Raw genomic sequence first — 21,081 nt, forward strand, 5'->3', positions numbered from 1 at the left:
AGGAATTGGTTTATAAACAAGACAAACAAGATGTTGACCTTGTATGGCAATTTACAGCAATCCAGTGTGAATAAGGAGAGACAGGGGGAGCAGGAGGAGGAAAGGATGCACTTCAGAGGTTAATAATGTTTTTGGTAGAAATGGACAGAAAATTCTTTAGTTTGGAGTGCTGAAAATTTTTACAGACCAAGTAAAATACAAAGGAAGTAATAACAATATCTGTGTCTTTATTGCGAAGGTAGTGCAGAAAAACAGATAAGACATTGCAGTGTGCAAGTTTCACAATATAGTATGCATTCTTGTAATCCAATGATATGATGAAGTCAATAGAAGTCCATTAGTAAAAGAAGATAAATGAAAAGCAGAGCAGAAAGAAAAAGATCAGATATGAATTCTAGAAAGAAAAGTAAGCAAAACTGGAAATTTATTTTTAAGAATAATCAGCTGAATCAACTAGGTGTTGTTCCTGGTGATGCAATGAATTGCTGAGTCATGAATGTCAGAAGCCTGGGCAACAAAATGTGAGGGGCTGGTGTATTATGCCAGAAATATGGCACCTAGGGCTGAAACAATTCAGCCAGACATAGCTAAACAGGCTAAAGTGATAGTATAGCCTCTTTAAGGATGTGATAATAAGTTTAAAAAGTGGGGAAGGATTAAACATTAGGTGGTGTATGGATGCATATGTAAAAATCACATGTGATAGAAGTCTCTCCAAGGTTAGGAGCTGGACAGTGTAGAGATCTCCATGATGTTATTATAGGCACAAATATCATCAAATATGTTATTGTTATGGGGGAATCTGATTTTGTGTATGTACCTCGGAAGACAACTGCTACCAATGATCTCAAGCTATTTCTGGCTGTCATAGGTATTAGATTTCTTTTATCAAATAGTCACAGACCCACCCTACTTTCTGTAAGAAATATATTGATCCATTCTCTACAAGCAGGACAAGTTAAAAACTTCTAGGAACAATATTTCATAAAGTGGCCTTAATTTTAATGGATATTCTAAATTACTTTTTTTGTTGCTTAGGGAACAGTTTAGCACCTTGGACCAGAAAGGACTGGAGCTACTGCTGGAGCCTCCAGTCTCATAAATACAAAACTGCACATTCTTTGCTTAAAGAACATTGAGAATACAAAACAGCACATGGTATGGTCATGTGCAGGAGGACATATCTAACTAATATTTTACAGATGCTGGGTATCCTATGAATTCTGGTTAAATTTTAGTAAGTAACTTTTCTTGCCAACTTTAAGAAGAAATACTGTACAGAATAAGATGTTTTATCTTTACAATATTACTTGTCTGAAATTGTAATTTCAAATTCATGCAAAACATGAATTAATACCAAGAGGCAGGTGAAAATCAAACAAGAATATTATAAGTTATTTATCTGTTAAATTAATACTTTTTTTTCCCTGGCTTCAACTATCTTTAAGATTGTAATAAATTCACTCGCTTCTTTCAATTTGCAGCGACACACATTAAAGAGGTACAGATGAAGTACTGATAAATGTAATCATGCTATCCATTAAACTTGAAGTTTCATCAACTAATGACTTTGTCTAAAAACCCTAAAAAACTTGTATCAATTTCTCTCAAAACATCACTTTCCACTAATGAATTTTAAAATTAAATATCAGCCAAAACTATACATTGAAACATGTTTTAAGAAATGAAAAGGCATTATGCCCTAAAGTATACAGACTAGTACTTTATTCCTAATAGACTTTTCTGAGGCATACTCACCAGTCTGTGCTGTGTGATGCTAACTCCTTCAAGTTTCTTTGCTCTGCTGATTTTCTCAAATAGCATCTAAAATAAAATTCCTCAAGAAAATACTTGCAAACCAGCCTGCTCTGCCTTCTTGCCTGGATAGATCTTGTTCACTGGACCCTCCCAGATGTAAAGTCATACTTCTACCTGCTTGTCTGTGATTAACATTGCCTTTCAGCTTTCTGTTCCCTCTTACTATATTCAGCCTACTAGTTCTTCACAATTTATTCAGTGCACAAGAATATCAGTTCTACCATTCAACAATATAAGAAATGAACAGAAACTGCAATAACTGGACTATAAGTACAGCACACTTTTATATTCTAATCTATTAAGTTTGTGAAAGCTCTGCTGTACCAAAGTGAATTAAATATTCATCATCGCCTTACACAGCTCTTGATTTCTTTACAGAAATAAAAACTCCTTCCTTCATTCCAACAGAGTTTATGTAATGAAAGCCTCCAAGCACAAAGACCACACTGTATTTTAAAACTGTAATTCTATGCTACCAGCAAAAGCAATTAGTGAGCTGCTTGTGTTTTTGTGATATTGTCAAAATCAAAATGATATAATTCTTGGATGATTTATTATATTATTTCCGTTCATTTTCAGGACTGGCAAAAATGACAATAATTCAATGAGTACTTTTTATACCACTCGATGCTACAAATATATACTTTACAGGTCATTCATTGTGTTTGCTGGCTTTCAAGTGTCAAGTTGCCAATTTATTTTTGCCCAGGAAAATTTATGCTGCAAAGCTGACACCATGCCTGCCTTACTGGCTAGCCCTGGAGAAACACCTACTAGTATTTCCAGAACAATTAGGCAAATGGGGCTGGGGGGGTGGGGGGTGGGGCAGAAGAGGGGGGCAGTACTCTGGTTGTGATTTCCTTTTACCCCTCACTCCCACTGTGAGTTGAGTTGTACGCTGTACACACTCTGAAATAGCACAGCTGATATTTTTTTTTTATTTTTTGTGGAGGAAGACGAAGGTAGAGACCTGCAGGTACTTTGCCTAGTGGCCTTGGAATACCAAGCTCTGCAGCTGCCACCAGCTCGGTGGTTGTGCCCAGGTGCCTCAGCAGAAAGAAGGTAATCATAAATGTGCACATGACTTTCCCCAACAAATACTACTAGGAGTTCCAAATATGACAAACCCGTTATATTTTCTAATCTGAAGCAGTGATGTGGTAAAATTTACCACGTCTTAGTGGTAAGTGGTGACTTAATGATAATTAAACTGCTTTTTGTTTATGATAGTCACCTACAGCTCACTAAACAGTCCTCCTGGCTCTGTCCTATCTCTGCTGTCTTCTCTCTGGGCCAGTCCTTCAGATGAGGATCTGCACTAGCTCACAGCCAGGTTCACTGCTGTGCTAACCACTTGCCCTCACCACCATTCCCAGGGCTGCTGTGGGGCCTGAACTGGACCTGAACCTATTACCTGGCTGAATTAAAAACTGCCTGGCATGTAACCAAAATACGCTGGCACATGGTTGGGCTCCACTCACTGACAGTAGTGTGTTTGCATTTTACTGGGTGACAACTGTCTTTTGTTGCCACAAGTGATTGAAACCTTAGAAATATGTCTGCTTAAGAGAGTTATTTCCTTCTTTTGCCATTTTAAATTAAAATTTCTCTTGTGGCTTGTCTTATTTTTAAAGAAACTTTAACAAAATCTCACCTCTTATTTTACTTGTCCCTACCCTTCCCCAAAACATTTTATATGATACTTAGCATTTGTACATACCCCCAATCAGCATTGTGCAAATGGAGAAGATCTTTTCGGCATCGGTATTGGCTGAGACATTTCCAAACCCAACACTGGTGAGGCTGCTGAGAGTGAAATATAGGGCAGCTATATAGGCACTTCTGATTGATGGGCCCCCTAGTGTGTTGTTCTCATAGTAAGGAGACTCAATACGTTTCCCTAGCTCATGAAGCCAACCTGAAAAACAAAGCATAAAAAGAACTTCTAAGGAATACTGACACCATGAAATCTGCACGTTCTATAGAACAAAATAATTCTAACACCCCCCCACCCCCCCTGATAATTATTTAGAAGACACTGCATTCTTCACACAATTCCAAGAATAAAAAGATCATTAAACTGTAGGAATTTATACAGCACATTAAGTATTGTCTCTCTGGAGTATTTATTTTTATGCATGATTATGAACTGTATTTCTGTATGGAAATCAAGTGGCTTTGAATCGCATATTACAGGTCTAATTAGATAATTCACAAAATCCATTAAGGCACTGAAAAGAAAAAATCATCACCCAATAACACTGCAGCAAGAATGCAACATCGATTTGATTCTTTCCATTAATTAATACTTGGAAAGCTTTTTGAGATTCTAAGATTAAATTTTTATAATAATAATTACATATTTAGAGCTTTTTACATGTTTCTTTTTGCAGTAGAAAAGATTCAAACAACTAAACATAACTTACAAACCTAAATTAATTTTCAAAAGATGCTTTGGCAAGTTTTTTCTAAATTGTTCATTTAATCTTTCCTTTCATTTTGCTAAATGACTCTTATGTGTGCTAGAGAAAGTAGAATTAGCTACTGCCTCATAGATATTTAAAAAACAACAACAAACCACAACAAACCACCAAAGCAACCAACCAGGGAAAAGTATGCAGTTCTTTTGGAAAACAACCAACCTAAATGAATTGCATAAACACAATGCTTCAAAAAAATCCAGATAGGAAAAAAAAAAATAAAAATCAATTTGTGTGCCCAGTTTTGCCTGTTAATCAGTTTGCTTGGAAGATTAGGAATCTTTCCTGGATATTCAGGGAGAGCTCCAAAACAAAATATTCCTGGCAGGCAGTTTTATTTCAGAAAAATTGGTTGGGGGTCCCCCTGTTGTAAGCTGAGACCTGACAGGCTGAATCACCTCCTGAAGCTTATTCTCTCTGCAGTGAGCATCCATTTCTTAATTTTGGATCAATCCAAGTACGAACCGGGGGAAATCCCCTTGTAAAGTATATCTGCAAAAGTAGGGGGCAGATTTGAAGTATCTGCCCCAGCACCTCCAAGTTGGGGAAAATGTCTGTAAGAATTTACCACTTACAGCAGACTTGTTGAGCCATGGCTGCTACCATCCTCAGCTCCATACTCTCTGGCATGCTCTTCTACAAGGAAAGCTAAGCCAGAAGGTCTGGGTGATGACAGCATAAGGTTCAGCCACAACCCTGTTGACCCGCTCTGTGCAGGCCAGTGAATTTAATCAGAAGCATAAATGAAAGCACTCTGCATTCTTGTAAGATGGCAGAACTGAGTGGGCTGGTTCACCTTGCCAACAGACAAGGAAGCATAGGAAAACCGCTTTGATTTTGCCTTGATAGAAAGTATTAATCAGTTGAGGCTATTTTATGTTTGTGGCTCCCAATTATTTAAAACGGGAAAGAAAAGCAAAAGTGAAAAAAAGGTCACTGAACTGATCCAAATCCTCTGTGCACTACTGTTTTCCTGAGATTACACTACACTTCCCAACAATAATATGGCCCTTTGTACAGCAGATTTCATTGCTATGCTTGTGATAGGGAGTGTAATCAGACACGTTAAAGAATAATGAACAAAAACCTAAGAAAATCCCTGGCAGAGAGTAGACAGAGTTAAAAAATATCTATCTAAGCCTAATGTAAAGAAATACAATCTTAAAATTCAGCTTCAAGTTTTGAAAGTATTCTAGTCTTTGGAAGAACTGCAAAACTGAAACAAGTTATTTAAAATAACTGTAACTGATCTGTGAATACTGAAATAATGCCTCTTTGGATAAAATCTCTTTCCTGGAAGCGTTCTAAAAGTCACTGATTCTTGGCCTCTGTATTCCCATTTTTCTGCCTTTTGTTATCTGAATGAATTTCACATTCACTGTTCCTAGTGGTCATATTGCATCTGATTGCAAGTTTCTCCACCTCAGTTTCAAGCTGCCACCCCCACCCCCCACCCCCCCAATTACTAAGTTTAACTATTGTAACTTTATATGAAACATTACGGGCCTCACTTTCAGACTAATACATTTTCAGTGCTATCAAGAAAAGATGGATGACTCCATTATTTAACTGACAGACATATGTGAACTGGTTTCTCCTTTACAGCACACTTTATGTTCAAGGTTACCAAGCAAAACACCAAACCCTATTGAAACATCATTGTTCCTAAAGAATGCATCACTACTAGCAAAGGCAAGGTACTAAAATAAACACCTATATTGTATCAAAGAGTAGAATTCCCTATAACAGCACAGAATCACAGGTTGGTCAGGGCTGTAAGGCACCCCTGGAGATCACCTAGCCCAAGCCCCTGCTGAAGCAGGCTCACCCAGAGCAGGCTGCACAGCATCGCGTCCAGGTGGGTTTGAATGTCTCCAGAGAAGGAGACCCCACAGCCTCCCTGGGCAGCCTGTGCCAGGGCTCCGCCACCCTCCAAGTAAAGAGCTTTTTCCTCATATTCAGCTGGAACTTCCCGTGTTGCAGTTTGTGCCCGTTGCCCCCGGTCCTGTCGCTGGGCACCACTGGAAGGAGCCCGGCCCCGTCCTCCTGCCACCCACCCTTAAGGTGTTGGTACGCACGGGTGAGACCCCCCTCGGCCTTCTCCAGCTCCACAGCCCCAGCTCTGCCAGCCTCTCCTCACCAGGGAGGTGCTCCAGGCCCCTCACCCGCTCCGCAGCCCCCGCTGGGCCCTCCCCAGCAGCTCCCCGTCTCCCGTGACTGGGGAGCCCAGCGCTGGGCCCAGCACTCCCGATGGGCCTCACCAGCCCGAGCAGAGGGGCAGGATCAGCTCCCTGCACCCGCTGGCCACGCTGCCCCTAACGCGCCCCAGGGTCCCACCTGCCTTCTCGGCCACAGGGCCACCGCTGGCCCGCGGGCAACCGGCTGTCCCCCAGCACCGCCCGGCCCTTCCCCGCAGAGCTGCCCCCCAGCAGCCCCCCCCCAGCCTGTGCTGGTGCAGGGGCTGTCCCTCCCCAGGGCAGGACCCCGCGCTGGCCTGTACTGTATCTATATCTCTAATATAATTATACTAACAAAATACCAAACACAATATTAGCATTTTACAGTTGCTAACAAGCAATTCTGGCTGAGACACCATTATCTGAGATGATTTCAGCACTCTGTGCCCAGTTCTGTGACATAACTGGGGGTCAGACAAACGTTCTTAATCAGTAAGATGAATGGCTTATCACTGAGCTACAACAGTAGCAGCTAGCAATTACCAGCAGTTGTTAACAAAAACTGCCCACTATACAATGAAAAGCTATTAGGTAACTTTCTTTAGAGATGTACCATGAGACTTGGAACAGATTATGTGTATCTGAAAGTGAAAACCCAATAAATACATTGCTCTGATTTGTAGATAAAGCCATATTTACAGCTTTTCATTTCTGTGTTCACTGTTAGAGACAATCCTAATCAGGACCTTTTGAAGAAATTATATAGGATGAGGTATCAGCCAAAGTACATAAAATGCTGCAAGATTTCCAGATCGACTGCACTTCTCAGATTTTTCTTAATAGCACTACATTTTTTTTTTTTCATTTGGAATTAAATACAAGATACTGTTGGCTGTAAATACTTTCGTTATACAATGGAAATAGTCCTGGGTTAACGACTGACTAATTACTTTTACTTTTTTGGTTCCTGTAGCTAACAGCTCTCAGCAGATTCTTCAGCAAATTTGAGTAATTAATTTCTACCCTCAGGGAAGAAAAGAAAAATAAATATACCTTGTAGTCAGAGGGAGTTTCCTTGAATTTAACGTTATGAATCTTGTCTGGTTCTGAATTAGCATTATCTGCATATAGCTCTGTGACTTTGAAAACATTTTAAAGCATCGATTAGCATAATTAAGAGGAAGATTTTTCAAAGGGAATAAGAGCACTCAAGTAATCAAGTCCTATCAGAAAAGTCAGTACGAATTGGATATCAAGCTCCATTAGGCTACTTTGAAAATTGCTGGAAGAAGCTGTATTGAGTTTCATTTACCTGTATCTGGGAAGTGCTCAAGTACCAGCAGAAACATAAACAAGCGTTTAAGCATCCATTGATGACATACTTTATAACCAGATGTAAAACACATTATCTCATTTACTGGACATCCAGAAACTCAGTCTTCCCTTGATTTGGTGCTTGCACTGCACTGAGCAAGTACATCACTCCCCATAATTTGCTGATTCATTCTATACATCTGTTTAGATTTTCCTTACACACCAGACACTTAACATACCAAAATCCTGTTTGGTATTTCAACAGCTTAGAACACAGTTTCATTTTCTTTATTCTATAAAATGACAAACTTTTTTTTCTAGTGAAAAAGTAGGCCAAAACTGGTTTATTCTGCACTACTGTGTCAGGAAGTGCAAAGATGTAAGGATGAGGAGTAACTCTCAGAGCATCCCTGAATGCCTAGAAGCAGGAATAGTTCCCCAGTAGACCGGTGCTGATGATGTTAGAAGAGAAAGGGTGGGACAAAGGCCAGCCTTCTCTGAGCTGTGGTTCTGTATCATATTCAGGGCCTTAAGTATTCCTAGGGGAGATGTGAAGGTAGAAAAGCCTATCTGATCCCACATCATCACCTTTTTGTGTTTAAAGAGTATTTGAAACTCGTGTAGGCCCAGACCACACTTGGCTCTTTTACACCGGTGAGGAAAGACTGTAATCAATGTTACGCTGATAGAAGGGAAAGAGAAGATGTATTGAGTAATGATGGGGCAAACTAAAGGAAGCTGTCAAACATGGGTTATCTTTAAGGGCTATGTGTTATGCTGTTATGTTTTTCTGACTCAGCTGAAAAACTCTGGAGCTCTAAATGAAAGCACAAAAGATGGCAATGGCTTTGTTACATGCCACATCTTCTTTATACTTCTCTGAAACCTAGAACTGTACCTTATGAAATACCAAGCAATGCAAAACCATCTAAACCCAAACAAAACCTAGAAATACTGGAGAAAAAAAAGACAAAAACATGTAAATAAGTCACCAAACACTGAAAAAAAAATAAAAATAAATATCCTGAACTGGAGCACATGCAGCCTTCTAATATAAGTAGATGATAACTTTTAACACAGGTTCTCTGTGTTTTATGCCTACTAATGTATGTTGTAGTGAACAGTTTAGGGTTATTAAGAAAAAGATAAAATCTATACAAGAGCAATTAGATCCTTCATCACTGCAATGCATTTTTAAATGAAAATCACCATATGCCCTGAGAGCTGTGTTGGCTCCCACTGCAGCAGTCCCTGGTCACTGCTGACAGCTCCTCGTTCCAGATCTAGAGTCAGACAATAAGAAGCTGTATGTTGGCATGGGAAATCACACCACCCTTTCATTACATAGCTGCACACTCCAATTTGCAAATGATCATCTCATATTTCCATTTTAAATGGGGGAGAACTGTAGCAAAGGTCTCACTGATCTCAACGAAGCCAAGATTTTAGCTCCTCTCTCTCTCTCTTTCTCTCCCCTGTGTTTTCTTGAAATATTAACCTCTAAGAAATAAAGCTTAGGGCAAAACAATTGCTTAGGTAGAAGTAGATGAATACCCTTATTTTTAGGTAAAAGCACTTATGATTATAGTCTTATCTCTGTGAGATAGATTTTACATGTCCAAATTACTTCTATCAACTGTCCATGTTGCTTCTTCAGAATGTATCATAGTTAAAGAGCACTTGAGGAGGGGGGACCAGAGCTAACATTATACTTGAGATAAGATGTTACCATCATTTTGTATAACAGTATAATGAATATGTTTACCTCATCAAGCCCTAATTATCATTCATTAGACATTAAAATATTAGCTTTGCTTTTAAGATTGCTTCCAAAGAATTTTGAAGTTACTCTCTAGTTGTTTCTGGCTGATACAACGCATTCTTAATTTAGAGGTATATAAGAAAACTAAATCATTTTACTACTTCTAGCGTGCATGACTCTGCATTAGTGAATAATCATTGCCTCTGTTCTCATGGTGATTACTCATTTAAGGTATTCAAGTTCTCCTCAAGATCCCTAAAGCCTTTTTTATCCCTGTCTAGTCAAAAGGGTTTTGACATCTGATTTTTTTCCTGCTAAAACATTTGCATTCCGCCCCCAGGCCCCCCCCCCCCCCCCCCCCCCCCCGACTATTAATACACTAAACAGCACCATTCCTGCTACGTAAACCTGTGCAACATTGCTGTCACCCTTTCATTGTCACGAAACCTGATCATTTGTTTACACATTTGATCTATGATGGAATTTTGCCTGTCATGTTAGGAGAGGCTCCCAGGTACCAGAGCAGATGGTTTAAGGATCAAAGACCCCCAGAGATGACAGGAACAATCATGTTTTCAACCACTGCTTCTGGAGGACTGTAAATGTGGTAGACCTTATTGTATCAGGTCACAAATAAAACATGAACCAGACTTTTCTTTCACACAGATTAGAAAAAATATGTACTAAAAATGAAAAAACCCACAATCATATAGCTTGAGAACTCTTCCCAGATACAGGAAAATGAAACTCAATACAGGTGTCATACATCTGCAGGTACTAGGAATGTGAAAATCCAGCTCCACCATGTGTGCCTGCATGGCATAATTGCACAGTAGTAAAAGACAAGACATGATTTTATGCTCTTTCCAAAATTAAGATAATAAGTAAATGTATGTGTAAGAGGAAACCTGAGGTGCATATGTATGATGTGTCAACAAGTACAGGCTACAAAGGAACAGCTCTGGCTAGAGGCTATATTTGAAGAAGGTAATTAGCTGGCATTCAAAAAAAAAGAGAAAGAAGTGGCAGTACATGAAGTTTAGACTAGAAAGACTTCAGTATTAGTACAACAGACATAAGCATAATGGCTGCATGAAAATGAGGAACCATTAGCATTAATGTACTCCCCTTGGTCTTTATTTTGTTAACACACGTTCCTGCAAACAATAGACACCTAAAATGAGAAAGAAAACAAATACAGTAAAGACATTAACATTTTTTCTCAAGCACTGAAGCTGCTAGAAAATATTAAAGCTACTCCCAAAATAATTTAGTTTAAAAATGGGTTTTCTTATTTTTGCATTGTAAAATATGGTCCTTAATGGAGTATATTCTTTAGTATGATGGATTTAATTATATTTTTTTTCCTTAAGCAAGAAAGACACACAACATGGGTATCAATGAGACTTACAATGCAACTGAACTAAAGGAACATCTACTGCAGTCAAATCCACATAGTCAGATTTTGTGGAGAGAAATTCTTGACATGACACATAAAAGAAATGCATTTAACTTGGACTGTGAAATGTAGTTTTATCTCAGCTGCCTGCAGCTGGAGTCCTTGTGGTAGGGGCACACAGAACCACTCAGGGCTGCCCTCTGTGACTCTGGGACCAGCGCTCAGGCACCAGCCATGCCACCTGGGAATGGCCATGTATGAAGCAAGTATCAGGATTAGTGCTTCAGATCCATGGATGGCAGAGGTATCTACTCTCCACAGTTTTCATAGCATCACCTTTCTCTTTCCTTTGTGACACAATAACTGTATATTTTTAAATCTAATTTATGTCTGGTTTAATATTTTCCCCCTTTTTTCTTTGTCTGGGTCACAATCTTTGGTACCATTCTAGTGCATTCATTACACCATCTTATGCAGATAATGAGGAGTGAACTATGTTAACCTTGTACGAGCAGATTATACTTAACCTCTGGGCTCAGTGAACTTTTAAGAGCCAACAGAAGTGAGGCACGTGGATATTAACATGATGGAAACTACAGAACATTTTCTACATGTACAAATAAAAGTTTCTACACTTTTGCTTGATGAATGCCCACATTACAGACAATAAAACCCACAAGAAATCCCTTTAACATCTAATCAAAGAGGAAAAAAAATACCCTTTTCTGTAAAGTACTCCATGCCTTTTTCTATTAAGTAGATAAAATCTTTAGAGGGGGGAGGACAAATTTTATAAGAAGATTTCATGCTTCAGATCTGTGTTGTTCATCTATTTAAAGCTTAACACATAAACCAGAATAAAGCTTTCATTCGTTTAAGTGCTATACATAAAATTTAAGCCTCCATGGGAAATAATTAACAGCATATTTTGGGGAGCTTGCAAACAATGGCAATGACAAGAAAAGTAATATTTTAAAGTAAAAAGAATAATAAGCTGAGTTTCTAAACCATGCCCTTCTCAGAAACAAACCTTGATGAGACAACTCTCCAAAATTATAAATGAGGATTCATGAGCAACAAATTTTAGGGTCAGTGTCATATTAGAAGTTAAGTGGACACTAGGAATGGATAGATTCAATAAAAATGCCATTTGACTTCCATTGCAGAGAAACTGGATAGAATTTTTATTACATCTGTTCCCAAATTAACAAATTAAGTAAGAGATGGGCATGAGCCAAAATCCAAGGCATAAACATGCTCCTAACAATGCTGAGATCTGGGCCATATCTTCGCATCTAGTCAATTTCTTTATTATGAATCAAATTAAAAAATCACCATTTGAACATGTCAGATAAAATTGTAAACCTCTGCCAGACTTTGGAAATTCTACCACTGATCTTTGAGCATCTGTAACATCATCCAGAGAAAGTCTGAACTTCAACACAGTGCAGTCAGACAAAAATTCAAGGTCCCTGTATGCCTCACTGCTCCATGAAGCTTGCACACTCAAGATACACCAACCTCTGCAGCCAAAGGCATGTAGGTGCAATGGTTACCTTCATATCAGGTTCCTTTTGAATGCCTGCCCTAAATGATGCAGTACCTTTCACAGATACACTGACTGGTGGTGTTCTTGGGCAATGATCCAGAAGAAACTGTATCTTTCCCTAGATCCTTAAAGGAAGGTTTTAACTAGCTAAAGACATACAGTGAGATAGATGTTATAAAGACTTTTAAAACCCAAAGAGTTTTACAAACTAAACAAATTCCTTTTGGTTAAAGCATTTTTAGATACAAGGTTAACCTTTGCCATGTCTACCAAAAATTAACGTAATTTGAAAGGTGACATCCTAAGTAATTTTTTTGTAAGGCTGACTAGTGTCCATTGTAAATAAGTTGGCTTTTGTATTTCTAACTGAATATATTCTTAGAAGCTATCATAAAATAATTATATTTTATAAAATTTTAATTCATGTAACTCAACAAAGTCATAACAAGATATTGACCCAGTGTGCTCACTGAAAATGAATTCATGGCACAATAAATATTCAATGAACTAAATAGTTTCAGAAGGAAGAAGTGCTCAATCAAGGGATTAAAAAAAGAAAAACAAAACCCCAAGATCTAATTGTAATGGTGCTGACAGCAACAAAAAGAATGCCAAGACCACAGAAGTACTGAAAACCTGAGAATTAAGCTTTAATGAAATTCAAAACCAAAAATTAAATTTGGCAAAATTCAACTCTATTAAATTGCAAGTATCACTGCTTAGAATAAGAAAGTAAAATTTCTGCATTCTCATGGTAACATTGATGCCCTCTTGGAGGTACTGACAAAATGCCTTCGCAGGAAGCATTTAATTTCTTGCCATCAGCAAGGTGTGATCTGTTAAATAATTTACATTCTCATTTTGGAAGGCCACAAGTGTAAGGGGAGATACTTTTTATCTTACAGGAAGCTTGTAATCCACCCCAGTGAAGGCACTATAGGTGCATGGACTATGATGTGATTTCCAAAGTCTCTCCGGGTTGATCACTCCTGGGCGTGTTCATGGCTTGTAAGTGGTAGACCAACAGGCCTGATACGAAATACTTGCAATGTTAGCATTTTATTAGAAAACAATGTTGGAAAGATATATTTTAAAAATTATTTTGTCAGTCACAAGTAAGCACAGGGTGGAGCTCTACAGCTTTACCACCTAACGCAAAATGCTACGTACAAACTCCATAAAACTGTGTACATGAATTACCGAGAGCTTCACACATTTCAAGTCCCAGTTTCTGGCCAGAACCTAACTATGTTTGTACATTAAACATTAATATTTTTAAATGAAGTCCTATCTTTTTTTGTTTGCAAAGTAAGATTTTGCTCTTTTATTTTTTTCTTCTGCTGGGCTGGATAAAACCCTGAGGACCAGCCTAGACACAGTTCCATAGTCAGAGCCCCAGATATTTTTTAAGGTGGTAGATAATTCATGTGAATTAGCTGCTTACATTTCTCCTTCACTACTTGGCAAAATATTCTCTTTCCAGAGAAGTTATTTCTCGTCTACAACGAGAAATCTGGTGAGAGAAGAAAGGAGTGGTGTGGGGGGAGACATGTCCCTTCGAATGGAGCTCCAAAATAGTCTCCAAAAAGCTAGCTGAAGCTCTGCATGACCCTAGAGGTTATTACTGGAAGACTTTTCCTCCCGGACCGTTTACCATGTGGAATGGGAGCTGGATAGCTGTGCTTGTCCCGCTTGGTGGGCTGGCCCTGCATGCTGACTGGGCAGGCTTTGGGTGGCTTGTCCCTCTCAGCCTACACTGTGTCACCACCTTGCTGCCACATAAGACTGCAGATTGCATCTCTGGGACATGCAACTGATATTCTGAAGATGTCTAAACAAATAAGACAGCTGCACAGCTCTTTTGTTCACAGTGATGAGGAAGACTTCAATATGCATTCACAAGTCTTACAGTATAACACAATAAAGATTCCCCTTACAATAGAGATGCATCTATTCCAAGGTAGAGACCTGACTGTTTTACATGTAAGAGCTATACATAAGAATTTTGAGAGCTAACTCAGCAGATCTGCAAGCAACACATTCCTCTTGGTATTTTATGATAATTCTCTAAACATTTATACTTACTGTTGCATAGAAGTTCCAGTGTACATGGTAAATGCACCTGCATTCCTGCAGAACTAGGTCATAAATTCCTTCAGTCTCATTTATCAAGGAGCAGGTAAATTGAGAAAATAAATGTACTGCAAACTCTTCTTCTCTGTGGTAAGCATGTACAGCTCTTCTCAACAGTAATTTGTTAGATGGCTATATTTGGAGATTGTAGGAGATTTAAGTCTTTTTTGCTTTTGCAAGACAACAGGCTTTTTCTCTTCCCCACTTTATTGAATAGACAAAATGGGGATATTTTCCGTATCAGCTTTCCATGACTGTGTCAGTCAATACGTATAAAGCGCTACATATAGCTAACTGTTTTAATTAAACTTTTTTGTTTCTCTAGGAATACTTTATAAACAGCTCTAACACCATTAACGTATTTGTAGTGAAGACAAATGCCTTTGATACTTTTTAATTATCCTGATTCGTCCCTCCCCTAAAACAGCCAAGATTTTTTTAAGGTTTAAAGAGATCAGTAACATAAGCAAATTAACAAATATTATATAATGTTAATTTAATTTTTAGATTACAAGTAAAATATAAAAGTCTAAAAATAGCTAACTTAAGAAATAAAATTGTAAGCATATGATTAGATGTATATAAATCATTTGCAAATCATTTCCTTTAAGGAGAGGGTCACACTGTCACTTCACAAAAAGAGTCTCAGCATTTAATGTTACTGTTCCTTAGGCAAACTGGTTGTCACTGTCCTTTTCTGGGCTATCTCAAATGCCTTGCAGCTAAGGTTGGAATTGGAAACAACACTTCTAGTCCATTCAGTGCAAAGTGCATGTCTGTCTATACCCTCTTTGCTTCCCTGTGCTCCATCAGTCTGTACCCATCTGTTAGAACTTTTCTTAGAGTGTAATACTCTTTTGGGCAAGAGCAGCCTTTTCACCCTGTGTTAATCCAGCAATGGGGACAGGAGGGTCTTGACACATAACTAGAGACCCCAGGTGCTGTTGCAATAGAATTAATGGTAATGACTTTTTTTTTGTGCTGTCAGCTACAGCGTTAGAAACCTGCTTTGCAGTTTTATATGTTTGGAGTCCAATTCATGCCAAAAAGGATTTGAGTTACTACAGGTGATATATTTCTGTCTTTTTTAAGAAATAAGTACTCTCCTCCATAAGCAATACAGATTACATTAAAATGAAACTTGTATTATCAAAATACGCAAAAAAAATCCCACGAGATGACAACTTGAAGGAAGTCAGTTTTAAGGTTGCTAGCAAAACTCTGGGGTTGTATGTGTGCAATGTGGCATAGGTGGTAAATTAATCTCACTTCTGCCCTGACGTTCTCACCTGCTCAGGTCTTCCCCTCAGAAAAACTCAGGCTAAAGCATTTCAGTACTTTATTTACATGGCAATTTCTCAGTCCTAACGGTGAGTATATTGACAGTCCTGACTCAGAATTTGACTAGATTCACCTGGGGGCAATGACAGTGGTAATCAATTCCTTAAAATCTCTCTAAAAGAAAGTATTGTTTATTTGCAACAGCAAGATATCAAGAGGACTATATTTTTTATGAAAACATTGTAATATGCTACATGTATTTTTATACTGCCTGTTTAACTGCCCGTGATCTGCGAGAGTGGGGCTGTTTACTTATAAACTCCTCTGTACGAGTCCTCTCTGCTTTTCAAAGCTGAGTAATGCCATGGGTGGTCCCTGACAGCTGATCCCTTCCCTTCTCCTATTGTGTCCCCTGCTCCATCAATTAAGACAATTTTCAGCAGCTTCTACCTGTTCAAATACAGCCTCCCATCTGGGTAAAACATGGGCAGATGCCTCAGCACAGAAGCATTTCCTTTAGTAGGTCTAGTTACAAATGAAAGGGTAGTTGCAGAATTACAACAAAACTATGCTAGTTTGCATTTGACTAGCCTGCATAATCACACAGGGGATGGTATGACAGGATGGAGTTCGGTTTGTGTCAGTATAGACTGTTGCAGTCTACATGACATCCGTTTCTCCTTGTCTTCTGTACTGATAACATCCATGCAAGTTAGAGAGCAGCTAAGTATGCTGACCCTCACTACAATCCTTTCCTTGCGTGCTCCATAGATTTTGCAATATTGTCTAATTCTTTTCCTCTGCCTTCTCACCTAATGAACCACTGTGTTGCTTTCTGGACCAGGACACTGCCTGAGTCAGACAGCCATGCGATAAACAGTATTAACACTTCATTTATCTTGCCTTGTCTTAATTTTCTAATCCTTGAAGCACAACCTAAGTAAATTTTTTTCAATATGATTTTTTTCTACATGTTGTTTCAATCAAGGATGTTGAGATTCAAACTTATTTGGCTTTTGTGAGGGGAAAATCAACAACTGGGGATATCTGGCTCCAGAGTCTATCTTAACGTAATAGCAAAACAAGAATTTGCAATGTAATGAAGGCTCAATGTAAAAAAGGAATAAAAACTAAAGAAGAAAGCTAATGTCTTAATAAGAAGGCACACTACATATTTAAAGTTACAGCAGTTCTGAAATATAACATCTGTTTCTGCAGATCTGACAGGTCTTTTTAAAGTGTGTGACATAAGGAAATCCTAAGCATTAGCATTTTTATCTGTACCTATCTTAGATCTGACAATGAAAAATAGTTAGGAATAATTAGGTATAATTAGTTTTACAGAACCTGGCTTGTGTTAAACTTTATAGACTGTAGAATGCTATGACATACTCTCACAACTCCACATTGGTTTCTTTTGCTGAAAGCAGTTACTAGTTACCTTTAAGCGCTGTCACCTGCAAGTACAAAAGAAGCACAAGTGTTTTCCAAGGTATGTGAAAATGGAAGAAAGTCTGGAAAGAAAGGTCTTGAACAATTTCTTCATTTTTATATGGAAATTATTTTCTATTCTAGTAGCAGGAAAGCCTTTCTTTCATCAAGCACCTGCTCTGTTAAAGGGCAGAAGAAAGGATAAATAAATAGCAAATAGGAATATACACTGAAGACATTTCTAGATTAAAAATGTAAGGCATGCTTGTGCTATAGAAGAAAAGAAAAGCAATTTTAGTTGTGATGGGGTGTCTATGGAATGTAATATGGCATTCTGACACCCTAGGATATCTAGCTATGTGATGGGGCTGAAAGAGGCAGTCCAATCAAATATTGAAGCAGCTGCCAAAAAGATTTCAAAATCTTTTCAGAGGTTTTGTGGGTTTAAACTGGATTGAGACATTGTAATTTGAACAGCCAGGCCATTGAGCTTTGAAACCAGAGGCAGAAATTTCTGAGACATCCTAACAAAACATCCTTTTACATCAATGTGTAATAGAAATGAATGTTTTAGCAAACGGATACAGAGCTCCCCAAGGTGGGAAGTGTAACCCTAGAACAAGCTACCCCAAAAGATGGAGGCCTCTCCAGCCTTGCGATTTTTGAGGACTTGGCTGGAGCATGCCGTGTCTGACCTGATGTAGTGCTGGTGACAGTCCTGTTTCAGCTGCCTGGTTGGCCTAAATAAACCCCAGAGGTTCTCTCCGGCCAACATTTCTATGATTCAAAGTACGGCTATTAAGGCTTAAAGACTGATGTAATTTCTCCTTGAGCAAGGCTTTTACATACAATATTGGCAGCTTTCAATAAATTATACTCTACAGTATTCCCATTACAGAAGCCATGTGGAAAGATTATGGTGTTATTTTACCTCTTGGGACTATTGCCTCTTATGGGATGTATACTGAGCAGATTTTCCCCCTACATGTGGCACTGAGAATTTCTATTAGAGCTGCAGAAATTGGTTCAGATACAGTTTTTCCACTGAGATAAAAACTCTGTGGGTTTAATGATATGTAGGTAATCTGCATTTAGATGCAGCAGGACACTTGCAACTTTATCAAATCTCAGGGGCTTCACTGACACACCAGTTTTATACTTTTCACTTAAAAATTGCCCAAAATTCTTGTCCCAGGTACAAAATCTTGAAATGTATTAACAACCACATGAAAACCTCACCCTCCCTTCATAAGGTACTTTCTACTTTTTTCTGGGCTGCAAAACCAATGGGATATTTTGTGATGGCTAAAATGGTTCAATCAGAAGGCAAAGTGTGGTACATAAAGAAAAACATAGTTTAATCAAGGAGCTGAGCCTGTAGAAAAGAACAGCAGGGAAGAATGGCAGAATAAAACCTACTAAGACCCAAAGCAGCTAAAATACAAATTAATGTTAAATGAAAGGCAAAGGAAATGTTTCAGTTCAGTTCAACAAATTGCACAAATGGCACAGCTCCATCACAAAAGTAGTGGTTTGGGTTTTCAAATGCAAAATTTAATGATTTCCACAAGATTAATTTCTATAGTTATTTTAAAATTGAAATTTATGTTTTAAATCCTGACAAGGTCTGGTATGCACAGGTTTAAAATGAGGAATGTTAATAAAACCTTTCCTAGAAAGTTTGTTTTACATATAAACCAGGCAGAAAAGTAGGGCCAGGTTTTCAGGTAAGTCTTTACAAGCCCTTAATTTCTAATTATAGGTCTTTACCATGTGCAGACAGGTTTCCACACATACTTGTAGCACATGTCCAGGTGATTACAACTGTGCATGATAAAACTCCCTAGCAGCAATTAAGTTTCTCTGTGTCTATTCTAACAGATTGACAAGGGAGTGAAAAACTATGTGCCTCTGCTTGTATTGTACTAAAAATTGTATGTAACTATGATCATCTGCAAATAGGATTTCATCTCCAAAAACTAGATGAACTTTTGCTCCCTAATTATACTTATTCAGAAGTGTAACCCAATCTGATATAAACCCCAACATTTTCTTTCATAAATATTTCACACTATAATCTTCTCTAAATTGGGCCTCAGATATAGTAGTTTTCACCAGAGTTGTTTTAACATCACTCTAATTTCTTCCTGATTTTAACTAATTTATCTGTTTAGTTCTTACAAGACTAGAAATTGCAAACCTCAAACAGGAATTCATGGAAAATGTACACATTGTACATATAATTATATTGTTACTTTTACTGAGGAGTAAAGCTCAAAAGGATTCAAAAAACACTGAAAATATTAAAAAGCTTTCTAAAGTAAGATATTCTGGGTTTTCAAATTTCTGTTTCAACTGCCTTAGAATACTTCATCACTGTGAAATGCTTCAGTACTGTGGTACCTCCTTGACTTTTTCAAAGGATGTGCAATATAATAAGCACTGTTTGTAATTAGTTGTGAGATGAGTGCTATGAAAAAATTTGTAGCTTAAAGGTACGTATATTCCACACAACAATGGACCTTCAATGCATATACCCCAGGTCAACAGAGCATTATAATTAATTTCACTAAATTGAAGATGTCATCACTCATGCATGACAAATGTATTTCTTTAATTCTTTTTCTTAAAGTTGCCTCTCAAAACCAGAAAGGACCATAGTTCCAAAATAACAGGGTCTGTTATTACTAATGACAAAAAATTAAGAAAACCGATAACCAAACCCATAGTGAAGCAGACTGAAAGAGAGATTAGAATGAAATATTCAGGTACAGAGATGACAGACTGAAATGAACAACTGATCATGGCTAGCGAATGATGTCCTGTGCAATTTAGTCTGCATGAAGTTCTTTCCTCCCCCACGAGAATTCATAAATCCACACATGCCAGTTCTAACTTGATGGATGCGTGTTTGGAGCAGTGAAATAGACCAATATTTCAGAGCAGAACACAGTTTTCTTGGCCAAGAGCCTTGGAAATTTACAAGGGCTCTTTCTAGCAGTGAAAAGGACCCACCAGCTCTTAGTAAGCCGAACACTTGTAATTACTAGAAGCTGTTTTGTCATAGGTCCAGACTCAAACTCCAGAAGGTAGGTCAGGAATCCAGAAGCAGGCACATGTACCCGCATGTACCAAACACATCACCTGGGTCCAAAAACTGATGGTTCCTTAGGACTATAGTTTCACCCTGCACCTTCTTTTGGCTGATTTACCTGACATCCCCGGTACTTGGAGATAGGTGATCACACAGAATCTCAGTTTACATAATTTTTAAAAAATGAAGTTCCTGATTGCCAGTATTGCTAAGAATATGGTGAAAATAGGAATCTCAGTGGGTTCAAAAGCAGACTGACAATTACATATTTCTAAAGTCTCATTATTTTTCATATTTCATTTTTTCCTGGTTTTTGAATGTATGGATTTGATAAAAACCGCTCACATCGCATTCAAAACCAAATCTATTTATTCTCTAAAAGAAGGAAATATTGTACAGAAACAGAGTGGGAATGATCTGGGATCAATAATAGTTGAGATAATTAATGTATTAAAAAAAAGAAAAATAAAACCCAAGCCTCTATTTCAACTTTGATACCAACTCTTGTCATGTCTAGCCATTCAAGTCATTAAATTGCTTTGCAAAAACTTCATGATACATAAATATTTTCCTACTTCTATGGTACACTATGAGGATTAATATGAAAATATTAACAGTCAAGAGTTAACTAATTATTGTTTTA

The 21,081-nt window shown here is 38.0% G+C and overlaps 1 protein-coding gene across 2 annotated transcripts in view; it reads right to left on the reverse strand.

The window, feature by feature from the left end:
- KCNH8 (potassium voltage-gated channel subfamily H member 8) overlaps positions 1-21,081 on the reverse strand; it is a 195,679-nt gene that overhangs the window by 43,676 nt on the left and 130,922 nt on the right. For both annotated transcript variants that reach the window (XM_040592963.1, XM_040592962.1), the window contains one exon: positions 3,539-3,736. In XM_040592963.1, coding sequence (XP_040448897.1) covers positions 3,539-3,736 — 198 coding nt within the window. The remainder of the gene's footprint in view (positions 1-3,538; positions 3,737-21,081) is intronic.

Source organism: Falco naumanni, chromosome 4, assembly GCF_017639655.2.
Source record: "Falco naumanni isolate bFalNau1 chromosome 4, bFalNau1.pat, whole genome shotgun sequence".
NCBI classification, from domain to species: Eukaryota; Metazoa; Chordata; class Aves; order Falconiformes; family Falconidae; genus Falco; species Falco naumanni.